The following is a 15,138-nucleotide window of genomic DNA, read 5'->3' on the forward strand; positions in this document are numbered from 1 at the left end:
GTTTTGATGGAATATAATGGTATATTTGGATCAAATTCGATCAATATGTATAGTTTTTTTAAAACATTGCATACAAATATGATTTAAATAGAACTATTTAATATTATACTTATTAATTTGATTTTGATTTAATTCATATTAAATTTTAATTTTGCGTAAATAGATTAATTAAATGATAAAAATATCAAGTTTGATTCAAATAGAACTTAATTTGGTCTAATTATTAAATACGTTAAACATTTAAAAATTTATTTATAATATCAAAAATCTTAAAAATATTTAAAAATAAAACATTTTCACTCAAAAGAGTCTACTATTTGATATGGACGGTACATAGTATCCTAATTAAGAAAAATTAAAATCTTATTTGATAATTGTTTTCAATAATAATTTTAAATTAATTTTGAAAAACTGTTATTTGATTTTTTATAAAATAAAAAATTATTTGAAAATATGAAATATTTTAAAATTATTTTTAATTTTTTAAATATATTTTAAAAATTATTTTTAAACCATTAAAAATAAATATATAAATAAAAAGGTAAAAACACTCTGTCCCTGTTTTCTTTTATCGTCCGATAGGTCTAAATAAGGCTACCTTGCCAGCAGCCCGTGGGGTTTATCGTAAATAAAGTTGTGAACTTTTGTGGTTTCTCTCTAGAGAAGAAGACAGAGGCAAGCAGTGGGGTTTAACATGAGAAGCAGAGGAGGAGGGTTTTTGAAACAAATTGGAACTCTTTACGCATACTATACAACTTATCAAATTCAAAATGGGTTTCTTCATTCGACTATGGCGAAAACCCCTTTCTCCTTCATCCGCCCATACTCCACTGGTACCCTTCTCCGTTTTTTCTTTAATTCTTCGCTTTTTAGGGTTTCTATACACTGATTCTCGTAGATTTATGCACTTTTATAAGCAATTATTTTTCGTATTAGATATCAAAATCGTGTTTTGGCATGTTTCGGCGTTTCTCTTTTTTCTTTGGTTTTTTGAACTTTCGGTGCTGCTGCTGGTGGTGGTTATGGTACGTAGGATTGAGAATTGCTTTGATTAAAAATGTTCAGGTGATGATCAATTGTTTTTTAAGCACCCAGATGTTAGGGCATTCGTTGTTTGTTCTTACATGATTTGATTTCATTTTTTGAGTATCCAAGTTAAAGCCCAGATACTATGATGTCTTACGGATGTATGTTGTTGTGATCATTTTTGTATTCTTCAAAATGGCAGAATTACAACCTCAACTTTCCACTGATCTTATTGGGATTATGGAACAAAGGCTGTCAGCGATTGAACACAGGAGTGCTTATCTTCAAGATTTTATAAACCGGGTAATGTTGATTCCGTTGTGTTTTCTAAGTGAGGATAACTTTTGTTCCTGTTTCAGTGATATTGAATCCTACAATTATGAAACAACTGATCACTGCCTTCCTTCCTTAAGTTTATTTTTCCATCATAAGGGCCACCATGAATGTATTTATTTCATATGCTTTACAAGAGGTTCAGTTTTTTCTCTTTGTCTTTAGTAAATAGGTGTTATATATTGACCCAGTGGAAAGAGATGAAAAAGTATATATTTGTTGACTAGGCAAGCAAGTGCCTTTTAGGTGCTTTCTAATGTTTTGGGACCTGTTCTATATTGTTTATATTTCTATTTTCTGTTTATTCTGTTTGGTTTTTTCAGTTAAATGGTAATTGAGTGCAGCATTTTTATTTATTTTTTTATTTGACTTTTTGGTGTTAACTAAAGACAGCCAGAAGCCTCACCAGTGGAGTATGCTAGGGCTAATAAGGAGCTTCGGAAACTCAGAAGTTCAATCGAACATATAACTGAGTTGAGGAATAAACAGAAGGTAATTAGTTGCCGCATGCCCTTTACATTATCTTCTATCTTTGTACACTTGTTTCAATGGCTGGTAAATGAACTATGAAGGAAATATGACATGCTTACATGTTTATTCAACTTTTCACACACATGTATATAGCAAGGCCCAGTTTGTAGATTGTGGGTAGTGTAGTTGGTAGTCTAACACCTCATATATGTGAAGAACACTGGTTTTTAAGTTCATATATCATGGGATTGTCTGACCTGATTGATAATTTGTTGAACTATTGTGTAGGGTTATGATCATATCTAATGTTACTTTATACTGTAACTTTTGTTAGTGGCCTTCATTTAGCCATACTCCATTGGAGAGAGAGAGACATCATGGCTTATAAGTTCCAGCATTTGCTAGTCTCTTTCTTTGCTGCTCTTTAACCAGGTGTAAATTCAGTGAATGGACCTTGCTGGTATCAATTATACTGGCTGCAGTTCACATCTTCCATCTTTTTCTAGCTGGAGCTTCTGCGCTTGTTTACTTCCCCTGGTTCTTACTATTTTTTTTTTCTTTTGGGGGAAGTAGTAGGTGGTGGATGCTTGAGGTAATGAGGTCTTTCCTTTTCTGTAGGAGATTGATGGTTTGAAGTCACTCATGGCCGAATGTTCAGAAGATAAAGACATGCTTAACATGGCAGCTGAGGAACTGGGTCAGGCCACAGAGGAAGAGAAAAGGCTGCAGAATCTACTGCTAAAATCATTGCTTCCCAAGGATGAAGCTGATGAAAGGGACTGCATTTTGGAGGTGAGAGCAGGTAATAAATACTTGTAGATAAGGGCATCTGAATCTAAGTTTCATGGAGACATGCTTTCTTGGTGGCCCTTCTGTGTCCAGTATCTCTCAGGCATATTTTTCTTAAAATTACTTTTGACAAAGTTTGAATCAGGGACCGGAGGAGAGGAGGCTTCTTTGTTTGCAATGGACATATTTAAAATGTGAGTTATTGCCACATTATAAAAATCACTGTGCCTTACTATTCCTTTTATCAAGTTCTTATTAGAGACTGGCCTTTTATTTAAATGACAACAGGTATGAGAAATACTCACAGAAGAACGGTTGGAAGTTTGAAGTGGTAGATATAACTGAATCTGATCTTAAAGGATATAAGGTACCCCTTTCCGTGGTCTGCCTTTATTCTGATGCTAAAATTAGATGGAGATGAATTGGAACTGTTGGTTTCTATGTGTGTTTTTTTACTTGAACTACACAAGAATTTTTAAATATTCTAACTGAAGTTTTACATCGACTTTGAATTAATTGAATTCATCCTAGATAGGTTTGCTTAGTTGTGAAACTCATGCTTGGTATTCTTTTAGGAGTTTGATCCAAAGATCACCTGTTTAGATGGTACCAAGCTTGTATTTAGATTAGTATAATGCAAAAGGAATTCCATCTTCCAGCTGTTAAACAAGTTTTATGGCTTGTAAATGCCAGGAAGCTAGTGGAGCAATCTCAGGATCTGGTGTATATGGGAAGCTTAAATTTGAGAGTGGAATTCATCGAGTTCAGGTTCTGCCACTACTGCCTGTTCAACACACAATTTTGTTTACCGACAGAAATTACATTGTTTTTTTATTTGGCAGCGAGTTCCAGTGACAGAGAAGTCAGGGCGTGTTCACACCAGTGCTGTGTCAGTTGCTATCCTCCCTCAGGCTGATGAGGTTCTAGCCATCTTAAACTGATGTGCTGTGCTATGTGAATATTATTAGATTTAACAACACCAGAGATTTTCGTTTAGTACCTCAATTTTGTCCTGTTTGACTTCCATTATTGATAATTTTATGGCTATTTTCCTGGTTTTTTTTTGCCACCTGAATTCTTAGGAGTAGATGTAATACTTTGAGATTCTTTATTCTCCCTCTGCTTTGTTCTCTTTTGAGGTTAAGGATTATCATATTTGTGTAATTTATCATATTTTGAGGCTTTTGCAGGTAGATGTCCAGTTGAGGAATGAAGATTTGAGAATTGATACCTACCGATCTGGTGGTTCAGGTGGTCAGCATGCAAATACTACAAACAGTGCTGTTAGGATAACTCATATTCCATCTGGGATGACAGTTGCCATACAAGATGAACGATCCCAGCATATGGTAAGAGATTTTAATGGTTGCCACTGTTCTGTTTTCTTAGCGCCCTTGAGCTCTGGAATAGATTTTCCACCTTTTGAAACAAACATATCTAATATAGGAATGCATATCGCTTATGAATGTTGCTTCTATGTACTTCAGCTGCGAGTTTTGTTGCTGATTTAGAAAATTAACAGCATAATATAAAGAGCCTTCCATTGCATTTAGCATCAGAGTTAGGATAATGCTTCTCTAGTGGGCTTTTCTTTCGTCTTTTTGGGCACGATTATTTGTATGTATGCTGTAACTTTACCTGAATATCAATGTTTGGCTCCCATTTTAGTATGGATCTTGTAAGTAGGTGAGACTGAAGTTGAATGCCTTTTTCTTTTGTGCACTATATTATCAGGCAAACATATTTAGTATTCTGCAGACTGCATTATATTCACTCTCCCTATTGGTTCTGCTTACTCTTCCTCCTTTTTTTCTCTCCTCTTTTGGATGTTTTGATAGAACAAGGCCAAAGCACTGAAGGTGCTCTGTGCAAAGCTATATGAAATAGAAAGGTCTAGAATTCAGAAGGATCGTTCGAAACTTCGTATGGAGCAGGTACCAATACCTACGAGACACAGATAAGTTGTCTTGGTTTTCTCCCCTTTCCCTAGAATGATCGGATCTGACATCTTGTGCAGATTGGTAGTGGGGACAGATCTGAGCGCATCCGAACCTATAACTTTCCCCAAGGGCGTGTCACTGATCACCGTGTTGGCATCACTCATCATTCAGTAAATGATGTGATGCAGGGAGAGAATCTGGATGTTTTCATAGATGCTCTTCTTTTGCAGCAAGAGATGGACGCAATCGCATCCTTCAGCTCCACCCAGTGATGCCATTTAAGGCCCATGACCATCTACCCCTTTCTCCTAAGGTGTTTCAATTGCAAGCCAGATCATTTGAGTCTCAGTCTCCCATATTTTTTAGGCTCGGAATTATTGTATTTTGTCCTAGCTTGTGGAATCTGCCTACTAACTTTAACCGGAAATTGATGTGGGCACGGGTCCCATTTAGAGCACTTTGCTGCATAATCAATTGGGGCCCTCGTATTGGTAAGAAATAAAGCTAATCCAATTTACATTCGTACCCAACTGTAATTTTTTGTTGTCATGATTTAAGTCTAACTAGGGTTAGCAAAGTAAGATACAATTTGTTCATTCGGTTTTAATTTGATATATTTTTCACGAGCTGCCTCGATCAAATTCATGTTAATATGCATTCAATCAAGTCATAAGTACAGTTGATGAGGTTAATAATATTGACTCAAATAAGAAGAACTTCAACCTAATTATTAAATAAGTTACATGACATCTACCAACATGAATTGCGATCCCTACTATTAAGCACTACAATTCGGGTGCAAATGATCCGTTTGAGGCAACTCTTTAACCATGATAATGAACATGGATCATGTTACAATCACAAAATTTACCCTCCGACCTCGCTTGTCCTAGGCAATTGTGGGTGCAACATCCTAGGCAGTCACGATGCAACGTGTTTTAAGTTTTTAACATGAAAGTAATCATAGATACGACATGCAACGTGCTTTAAACGTGAGAGTAATCATGGATTAAACGTGTCACACGAATAAGGTAAGGTGTTATCACATGGGGCCTTGGTCTTACATCAAGATGGTCAAGGTTTTCATCACATAATCCTGCCGTAGAATTATCCACCATTGACCTTTGAGGAAGAGCTCGTTCTCCACGCATAGGATGCTCCATTTCTAGAAGGATACACATCGGGAAAGTCATATCGTGTAAGCAAAAAAGGAAGAGGAATTTATATCCCATGGCCATCATCCACGACCGGAGGAAAATAGTGCCTTTCCAACGCCTTCTAGAACAGATCCATCGTGGGCATGCATCTCCCTTTTATTTATAAGAGTTGTCCATTTTCTGTCTCATCGCACTAATAACAAAATATTTAAAAAATTAAAATTATAGAGAGCTAAAACCCCCACCCATACGACTTGTTTCAGATTGGATAGGAATATGACTGAATAAAGAGAGAGACGTAGATGAGGGGATGAGCAAAGCCCAGAGATATGATGCAAATCCGACTGGGTCCGAAAATGTCCGGAGTGAAGGAGACAGGTGAACAGTATCTAACAAAAAGGCTAATCCTACCCGAATAACTTAATAGAAGGAAGAGAAAAATTGGAAAGAAATTGGAGATGATTAGACTAATTTTCACTTGCTGACGCAGCCAATGCGGAAAACTGGAAAATAAAGTTTTCTTTTGAACAGTTTGGAGCCATTGATTCATTTTCTTTTACCTCTCAGAGTCTTTTCCAACCCAAGAAAAAGTCTTTGAAAATGACCTTGTTGTGATTGCTTGATAACCTAGAAAAATCAAGGGAATGGGCAATCAATCCCACCCACAAGGGTCTCTTTCTTGTCTTGCAAGCTAGAAAATGCTAAATAAAGTTGCTTGGGAAAAAAAATTTGTCGGCTCTTTTCCATTATTAGACTTATTAACCTCTGATTTGAATGTGATGCCAGGGTTTCGGATCCAAAACCAATTGGGATCCAGCTAGAATTGGTAAAAAGGAAATGTTTAATGAGATCCGGATTCTGGGTTTGGCAACAAACTGTGAATGGTGGATTTGGTTGTCTATGGGATATTTACTTTCCAATTATATGACCATGGCTTTAAAATTTCAAAATTTGAGGGTGTTATCTGTGATCGTATGACTGACAGCTTTGTGGGTATATCATATAAGTGGAATAGGGAGGAGAAAAACAAAAACAAAAAACAAAGGGGAAAACAGAAAAATATTTGCAGGTAGTAGTTTATCTGACACCCTCCACAAACACGGGGTTTCTAGAATCTGATAAAGGAGAGAATCAAACAGAGTCCCAGAAAAGATTCTCCCCAATGATTTTTGTTTCGATGAGTACTAGAATGTAAGTGAATGATTGGGCCTTCCTTAATTTCCTAATAAAATCAAATCAAAAGGGATAGGGGAGGGGTTGCAGAGGCCCGTGGGTGGTATGGATGATTTTCCAAATGTTTTGTGTGAATGGAGTTGGGAGGAGAACAAGTCGTTTGAGCTAGCTCTGGCAGTGGTGGATGAACGAGACCCAGATCGGTGGAAGGTCGTGGCAGCCATGGTGGGAGGGAAGAGTGCGGAGGAGGTTGAGAATCATTATGTTATTCTCTTGCAGGATTTGCAGTTCATCGAGTCTGGTGAAATGGATCATAAACTGGGTGAGGCTCAGCCCTGCGTTCAACTCGAGTGTTGGACCGACCAAGATCACAAGTATGCAATCTCTTTACCAATTATTGGCAGAGACTTTCAATTTTGTTGCACCATTTGCCTTATTGGATGCTTTATGCATCTGGGTACCTCCTGTTTTTCTTTTTATTTATCAATTCTCATCATCTTATATTCTGCTTCCCATGAATGATTCTAATGACAGCTTGATTATGGTTCTCTCTGCTGTTTGTTTAAACATCTTGGCATATATTGTTTTAGGGCTTTCTCCAATTCATCTCTTCAGGTCAAAGCATTGGAGCTACTTTTGGCTGTTGAGAAAATTTGAGATCTTCCATGAAAAAAAAGTGTTGAACAGTTTCTGATTTGTTGTTTTTCTGTTTCTCAAGGATCCAGATTTGGAAAATATAAGGCTGTGGTCATTCTTTTATTTTCTTGTCTTTTCCTCCAGTTCTCAGCAACCAAACACAGCATCAGGGAATTGCTACATCATTGGGTTTCTGATTGTATTGCTGTCTAAAATCTCTTTAGAATTAAACCGAAATCTTCTAAAGTTATAGTCCCTGACTCCTATTATTCACTTTGGCCTGAAACATCTGCAGAGTCATCAAAATGCAGTTTTTACATTGGATTGTCAACTGTGTTCCGAAAAACAGTATTTTTATCCTGCATAATCACAGAATACTCGAAGTCTGGAAAGTTTCTATTTTTCGTGAAGCATCTGTTTTAACTCAATTCAACTCCATAAACCTTTTTCTGGATGGTTTGCAGTTGGCTACATGAGTCCTGCTGCACCTTCCCCCTCTGCAGATGGCCATATGTTTAGTTGAATCAGGGTCATCTGTCTTTTCTCACCACCTCTCCTGCATCCTTCTTGGCCTTTCTTCCATCCTTTGTTGCTCCCTGTTCTTTTGTATCTATCATGCTGTAGCCTGTAAGCTAACTGTGTATGTAATAAATAGGAGTTATGAATATTCAGGAAAGTCAGTTTGCAGTGATCCTTCGCAAACATGCCGAAGAAAATGGAGATGACTCCTCTTTATTCTCCCAGAAGCAATCTATTGAACAAATTGAAAATGAGTTTGGAACATCATCATCAACCCATATACATATATGTTGTTTTTGAAAAATAGATTGCAGCAAACAAACTTAAACCTCTAAGATGGCTTTCCACTGTTTATAAGCCTATGTATACTCCTGCTTCCATCATCTCTTCCAAATTGATGTTCCAAATTCCTTGGTTGGGCTTCTGAAGTAAATGATTCTCTTACCATCATTCTTCTAACAAGTTTAGGGTTGAAGTAAGAGTTTTGGTTTTTGGTTGACACTGCAGGGAAAAAAGGAATATTACCTTTCCACCTCTTAACTGACGAAGCTATCAACATTTGCAAAATAGTTGCCACAGAAAATGGGCAAAATTCTATGTAGTTTGGCTCTCTACTTGTCTTTTTGTGGTCTGTTATTATTACTAAAAGCAATTTGGAGTACATTGATTCTCTGATCTTGCTGAGTATGTGATTACAGGTTGCTGGTTCAATTGGACATAAAGTGATCAGTGGGGTCAATAACCATTCATCAAAGCAGTTGATTCTTAATTCAGCTCATGCTCAGCAATGAACATTACAGCTGGACTATGGTTAGTGCATTGGTTTTTCTTATTTAGAACTTTTAGTATGTTGTCAGGGTAATGATCTCTTCTCAATTGTAAATCAGAAATTGCTAGTGACTGCATTTCAGAAGGATAAAATTTCCAAATTGGAGAACTCTGATTCCCAAAATATAACATCCCATGTTTCACTTGGTTATCAGATGTTTCTTGATTTAGTATGATGAATGAGAAATGTGCTGAAGAGTGTATCAAGCAACCACCTGGTTACACCATGTTTATGGATGTCTGAACCCTGAGTTGCTGCTGAAAATTATCTACTATTAATGTGCCTCACCTATTTCAAAATGGTATTATTATTGGTCCTGGGCATCTAAAAGACATGATAAAGAGTCCCAAGAAGGTTCATCATAATAAACAGAAAGCATCATAACATTGCTTGTATACAAGATTACAACAAATAAAAGCCAGTCTAGTATAAAAAAAGTTCCTTCCTGCACAAAACCCTTTTCTTTGCTATCCATTTTGGCATCATTGGACCCATGATCATCCCCGGTAGTGGATGCTGAGGCACCATCCAGCCCAAACGCTGTACAGTTTGTAGATCTGTTCCCTTGGCATAGAACTGGCCGGGCCCCCGTGAATTTGACACATTTTCTGGGTGGATCATAGAAAGGAGCCCATTTCAATAAAATGATAAGAGAGCCCAAGCTTCAAACCCAAACAGAATGGCCCCTGCCCATTTCATAGTCTGCTGTGTCACTGGCCATCTATTCATTTAATTGTGGTTGAGCCCGCGAGTGTGCCTGTGCCTGCCTTACTTTCTCCTTGTGCCCATCCACAGTATCCAATTCAAAAGAAGCATAAGAGAGAACTATTTTGATCGTAAAACAATCTAAAAAAGGTGGATATTGTTGGTGTCGAGCCAACTGGAATGACACGTGGAGGGAAGCCCCCCACAGATATGAGAAGGGGTCTGTTTCCCTCTGCAACACAGATCCTTTGTTGGGGGTGATTAATCAGGAAAGTTGTTATTTTGTCAAGTATCTTGTGCATCATGGGTGGCATGTGAAATGTGCTGTGTGTGAGAATGAGTGTTCTGGGGATGAGATTTGATGAACCACAGTGACAATTCTTGTGGGAGGCCATTTTGTCTGGACTCCTAAAATAACTAACCAAACCTTCTATTCTACATGTGTAGAGAAGAAGGGATTTGAACTTTGAATACATTTCAATTTCATGGAAGTTCCAAAATCTAAAAGCAGGGCATGATTAATAATTTAATACACAGAGATCAATAAAACAAAAAGAAAAAGGGAGGAGTAAAGGAGAGACAGAGCCAGGGAAGAGGCAGTGCATGGGTAGAGCAAAAACAGCTTAACATTCTTCTGTTAATAGTTCCATCCATGCACTACCTCGTCCCCGTCTTCCTCTTGTCTCCATTTACTTTTACCTTGTTTTTACTGTGTTTTCGCGCTTCAATCTCAAGCCCACCTTCTGCCTCTCTGTCTCTACATCATCTCCTTCATCTCCAAACCACCGAAGTACTCTTTTTATGCACAGATGTGTTACTGTGCAAGCCGTATTCCCCAAAAGGAAGGAGAGGAGGGGAATAGTACACCCTTGTACTATCACATTCTAGTTTGACCACTTCACAATGTACTACCCATTTTGCTTGTACTAACTAAGTGTGGACTGTACTGCAATCCTTCCAGTACCGTACTACCACTACTCTCAATCCATCCTATTATTGCTATTATTTCCTTTCTTTCTTTGCCTCGGGTGATTAGCAAAACAGCCTAGCAATAGGTCCCTGAAAAGGAAATGACTTCAGTGTGCATATAGCAAATGGATGGCCCAGACCAACCTTAAACCACCCATCTCTGCACTCACCGGAAACTGTCATGTCTGCCAAAGTTTCCAGCATGCAACCTTCCTGCAAAAAACTATATTTTCTCCTAGCTATTGCCATAATCAGATCGTCAGTTGAAAATCAAGCTGAATTCCAATGGGCAAGGGCGGAAGCAACTTGGAATCCAGGTGGGACATGTGCGGACACTTGATTCTAGTATGGCAGTGTTTTCTATTTCTTGCCTCTGGACAAATATCCAGAATTTTTAGCATTTTTACTCAACAATGGTTCACCTAACATCCAAATTACTTCCATCTTTTTGTTGGAAGGTTGACAAAAGGCTGTGTTTCATGCATGGACAAGAGTCAACACAGACCCTCGAAAGTGGGATATCACATGCAAGGAGAACATAAAAATCTTTGAGGATCTCCTATCAGGACAATTGAACAGCCCCCCTTCTCATTTTATTACAAAACAGGAGGTTTCTGCCTCTGTGGATGATCATCTGTCAAGTTGACATTAAAAATTTGGTACAAGTTAGGTGCTCAACCCACATGGTTGTAGGAATATCTTTTTCCCACATCCTAACTAACTTGATGTTAACTGTTTGTTGCATGTATTGCAGATGTCAAACACATTGCTTTTTCTTTAAACTTCCTTTTTTGTTCTTTTTCCTCCTTTGATGTGGTCCAGAGATTCAAAACATTAAACAGAGTCTAGCTTATTGATTCCAGTTACAAGTTGCCTGGAACCATTTTCCCCAGGCATCACTGTCTCAGAAAATATTAGCTTCCATTTTGAATAATTCGGAGATGTTCATGTAATGTAAATCATCAAGCTTTCCATTGAGTTTGGGATCAAAGCTAAAAATCCATTCCTTTGGATTCTTTGAACTGATATTGTTACATGTAAGCCTCATGGATGATGAAGCCCTGCCCTTTTTGGCCTGTTCAGCTTCCCCATCCCAAGGTTTGTATCTGTGGGAATCACAGAAGGCATTTTCTTCCTCTTGTTTAACTTGAGAGAAAGAATAAGTAAAACATCAATGGGAAAAAGGAAAAAAAAAATATCAGGAAACTTGATTTATGGATTTGGAGATGTGAGGATAACGTCAAAATCACTGAGAGTCCACTCCGCAACTTCTTCTTTGTCAGTAACAAAAATTTCGGTCCCCATATCAATGGATGTCCATATTCTCCTAGCAGGAGAGGTTCCTGGATCCTGCAACAGAAGAAGGGTATCAATCAGATAAGTCCATGACAACTTTTCTATGAGATGTTTACAAATTACTGACCTGATAGAAGTAGAGCCTACTGGAAAGCCCACCCACATCAAGCTCCCAAGTCCTGGCATCCCCAACCCAACCATCCCCTTGTTTGGTGGGATAGCCATACTCTGCCCATATGGGGTGAGGCAGCAACTGAACCAACTCTTGTGCCTGTGGATTGCTGTAAGGATCACAAGTGCTGAAAGGTTTCTCTGCATACTGGGCAGTCTCAGGAACACAGTAGTAGTGATAAGCTGAGTATGGAAAATTGGCTGTGTCGTTCCTGTGAATCTTTGTGTTGTTTGGAGTGATATGGTATGGAGGGCAGTTCTGCAGGCCCTTGGGGCTACACCATGCAGGAGTTGCAGGGTTTATGATCATCTCAGAGTATCTGGTTACATCTGTGACCACGTCGCCATCACAGGGCTCACCATTGTGCTTCCAGCAACTGCCAATATCTATAAGGTAGAATTGGCTCTTGGGCCCTCCCCCTTGCTTTACATCCAAAGACACTCTGACCTTGAAATTAGGTGACTCTGGAAGCTGAAAATCAACTCAACTTGTAAGTAACGGAATATGGAGTAGACAATGGACAGGCTCTAACATTCTTCAATTACCTAAAAGTAGTTGAGAAACAATAGATTGAAAACTAGATGGACTCTAAATTGGGAAATGTCCATTTCTTTCTTCTTTTTTGCCCTTTTCCGATCCTACTTGATACATGATAATGTAAAATAATACAAAGAAATGTGTCACCAAACCTCAAATGTAGGGCTTATCTACTCCATTATTTAAAAACCATATAACATTAGGACCTTCACTGGATCTGTCTATCTGTTTCATGTAGACTATGTACCAGTTGAAACCAACCCAGTTGAAAATTCTAAACTACAATAAAGGGGAGAAAAAAAAAGGGCACATATGTTTGATGGGATAAGTATATAGACTTCGGTTCAGAAAGACCATGTCATTATTCAATTCATGCAAAAAAGACAATGAAAATTTACTAATTAATAATGCATTGCCCTGTCTTCAAATTTATAATTGAAATGAAATTAGCTTTGGTTGAGATTAGAGGAAACCAGTTAGCTGTCCGTGTGGGGACTTCTATCTGTATTTTATCAAAGGATCAATTTTTCAGAAGAAGTTAGGAAGAGAAGATCTATCTAATCATCACAAAAACTTCTAGGAAAAGAGAATTGGTTCTTTCCTTTTTCTTTTTTCTCCTTTTTTTTTTGTTTTTTTTTTTTTTTCAAGTCTTGGCCATTGAAGAGGAGTAGAAAAAAAAAAATCTAAATGGGGTTTTGAATTATTTACCAAGAAATACTAGACTGTAGCGAGTTTCTACTTACAATTTTGAGCATTCCTCTTGTGTCATAATGATACCCTCCAGAGAAGCCTTTGGTTGCATCAGCCCTGAGGTACAGCATCAGCCAGGGATACTTCTTTGAAGTTTTGAGCTTATGATTAAATACCCAACTTCCAACACCAACTGTTTTCTCCCAAACAACCTCAAAGAAAGAGATGCCATTGAGCCCACCCCCAATATCAGAACCCAAATCATAAGTTCCATTAAAACTTCCTCTCATTGTACCATCCCCTGATAAATATGTTTGTTGATGATACAAGAGGGGTTGATTCATACACCCACGTCCAAAGCAAGGGAAATTTCCTGTACCAAAAGGAGGTACCTTTTTCCCATTCCAGGGACACAGACCAGACTTGGTGTCATAGTTGCCATTTTTCAGCATAATCATCCAAAATTGCCATGGCTTTGGGGTGTCTGCAACTTCACATAAAGAACCAAGATACAGCTCCTTCTGTGCTGCATAAAGGTCCGGGTTGTTCAGAGCTCCAGGGCTCAACCCAGGAAATTGCTTTCCCACCCCTAGCTTGTTATCAGCTTCTGTCACCATGTGATTCAGAGAAGAACCTGACCCATTCATACAGAACAAGAAAAGTTAGTATCAGTAATTAAAATTTGTTCAAATACCTTTTGGCATTTGGAACATTAACTCAAATAAATGGAAGCTATAAATGAAGGCATTTACTCAATACTCTTTTGAGAATACTGTAAACTTTATCAAGGAAAGAAAAAAAAATGCAGGTTTTGCCTGATCTGATGCAGGGGAAAGGTAAAATAATGAACGCCCACTTCTCTTTACTCTTTTGATTCTTTTGTGATTGAGCTTACTTGAGAGATCGAAACAATCAGCAGCTCTTGGGCTCCCCATGCCAGGAGCTTCACTGCCAACTTCATTGCAGAAGTTCCAAGCTTCCAATGCTACTCTCAGCCCATCTCTCGCCATTCCTGGGTCTCCAACTGCCGACATATTCTGCTTTCCAGTTGCAAAAGAAACACAGAACATAAGCACATTTGCCATGAAAAAAACCACAAACAACTCCTCCACGGCTATTCTCATGGTGTTCGCCATTCGCTCTAGAGATAGCCCAGAGTAGCTGTTATGGCTTGAAATAAATAGAGATTCAGAACATGGGTCGCAGGCTTGCAGGTAGTATTGGCCTTTCCCACATAATTTTTCTTCTTTTATAACCACGGGCCACTGCTGACTTAATGAATCATACAATATTAAGTAACCATTCATTTATGACCTAGATCAGATAGATCAGATAGATCAGATTGGATCTCTCCAAACTCCATCTGGGCCGTTCACTTTCTCTTTCTAATATCTAAAACTGCTGGCATGCACCATCAACTTTCCTCCAAGAAAATAAATTAATGTACTACTTTTATAAATTCTTTTTTCCCTTGAAAAAGTATTTTTGTTGGATTGTTTGGCTTCTACTAAAAGCTACAATGCATTCAGATATTAGGTGGGTATTTTTCTGGGCCCACCTACAGTTGTTACCGACGGGGTCATGTTCATAAAGGAGAAGAACCAGACAGAATTTGCCTTGAAAGTCAAACCAAAGAAGAGGCCCTATTCTTTTTCTTTTTCTTTTTCTTTTTTCTATTTATTTTAATTTTTTTATTTAATCCTGGTGAAAAAGTATATAATAGAAGAAACTTAAGCACTTTAAAATCTTTAATTTCTATCTAAAAAAATGTGAGAAAATTTAAGAATGGATGAAGAAAAAATTTATTAGGCTACTACAAACTTGTTTTGACGTTCACGAGGTTCGTTTCACCTTCCATGGTTTTAGTTAAAAGAGTTTATATTTCATTACTAACGG

General features: G+C 37.9%; 3 protein-coding genes and 1 long non-coding RNA gene across 5 annotated transcripts; 3 read left to right on the forward strand and 1 right to left on the reverse strand.

Annotated features, from left to right (window-relative positions):
* The first annotated feature begins 611 nt into the window (after positions 1 to 611).
* On the forward strand, positions 612 to 5,182 carry LOC117917231 (peptide chain release factor 1). The gene is made up of 11 exons (XM_034833433.1): positions 612 to 833; positions 1,229 to 1,329; positions 1,753 to 1,851; positions 2,449 to 2,632; positions 2,765 to 2,813; positions 2,908 to 2,986; positions 3,313 to 3,387; positions 3,462 to 3,539; positions 3,810 to 3,968; positions 4,458 to 4,553; positions 4,637 to 5,182. Exons 1-11 carry the CDS (start codon positions 695 to 697, stop codon positions 4,829 to 4,831), a joined length of 1,254 nt encoding a protein of 417 aa, XP_034689324.1. The 5' UTR covers positions 612 to 694; the 3' UTR covers positions 4,832 to 5,182.
* Positions 5,183 to 6,527: 1,345 nt separating this feature from the next.
* On the forward strand, positions 6,528 to 9,173 carry LOC117918486 (protein RADIALIS-like 4). Its single transcript, XM_034835183.1, has 2 exons — positions 6,528 to 7,263; positions 8,743 to 9,173. The coding sequence occupies exons 1-2, from the start codon at positions 6,995 to 6,997 to the stop codon at positions 8,768 to 8,770; spliced, it is 297 nt and encodes a 98-aa protein (XP_034691074.1). The 5' UTR covers positions 6,528 to 6,994; the 3' UTR covers positions 8,771 to 9,173.
* Positions 9,174 to 10,408: 1,235 nt separating this feature from the next.
* Positions 10,409 to 11,525, forward strand: LOC117918488. 2 transcript variants are annotated; one of them, XR_004651859.1, is made up of 2 exons: positions 10,409 to 10,873; positions 11,006 to 11,525. It is a non-coding gene; the product is annotated as an uncharacterized LOC117918488 (long non-coding RNA). The 2 variants fall into 2 exon arrangements; XR_004651858.1 differs by having other exon boundaries at positions 10,411 to 10,864.
* On the reverse strand, positions 11,522 to 14,493 carry LOC117918485. Its single transcript, XM_034835182.1, has 4 exons — positions 14,138 to 14,493; positions 13,296 to 13,876; positions 11,971 to 12,486; positions 11,522 to 11,897 (listed from the first exon to the last, which is right to left on the reverse strand). The coding sequence occupies exons 1-4, from the start codon at positions 14,376 to 14,378 to the stop codon at positions 11,760 to 11,762; spliced, it is 1,476 nt and encodes a 491-aa protein (XP_034691073.1). The 5' UTR covers positions 14,379 to 14,493; the 3' UTR covers positions 11,522 to 11,759.
* Between the last annotated feature and the right edge of the window lie 645 nt (positions 14,494 to 15,138).

The sequence above is a fragment of the Vitis riparia genome, chromosome 7 (assembly GCF_004353265.1).
Source record: "Vitis riparia cultivar Riparia Gloire de Montpellier isolate 1030 chromosome 7, EGFV_Vit.rip_1.0, whole genome shotgun sequence".
Taxonomy (NCBI): Eukaryota; Viridiplantae; Streptophyta; class Magnoliopsida; order Vitales; family Vitaceae; genus Vitis; species Vitis riparia.

Excerpts from the sequence above, each read along its gene's own strand:
- LOC117917231 (XM_034833433.1), top strand. The coding sequence starts at position 695 with ATGAGAAGCAGAGGAGGAGGGTTTTTGAAACAAATTGGAACTCTTTAC. Across the intron at positions 1,330-1,752 it reads TTCAAGATTTTATAAACCGG|CCAGAAGCCTCACCAGTGGA; the intron begins GTAATGTTGATT and ends AACTAAAGACAG. Across the intron at positions 2,633-2,764 it reads CATTTTGGAGGTGAGAGCAG|GGACCGGAGGAGAGGAGGCT; the intron begins GTAATAAATACT and ends AGTTTGAATCAG.
- LOC117918486 (XM_034835183.1), top strand. The coding sequence starts at position 6,995 with ATGGATGATTTTCCAAATGTTTTGTGTGAATGGAGTTGGGAGGAGAAC. Across the intron at positions 7,264-8,742 it reads TGGACCGACCAAGATCACAA|GTTGCTGGTTCAATTGGACA; the intron begins GTATGCAATCTC and ends ATGTGATTACAG.
- LOC117918485 (XM_034835182.1), bottom strand. The coding sequence starts at position 14,378 with ATGGCGAACACCATGAGAATAGCCGTGGAGGAGTTGTTTGTGGTTTTT. Across the intron at positions 12,487-13,295 it reads CAAGAGGAATGCTCAAAATT|CTTCCAGAGTCACCTAATTT; the intron begins GTAAGTAGAAAC and ends GTTGATTTTCAG. Across the intron at positions 11,898-11,970 it reads GTAGGCTCTACTTCTATCAG|GATCCAGGAACCTCTCCTGC; the intron begins GTCAGTAATTTG and ends CTTCTGTTGCAG.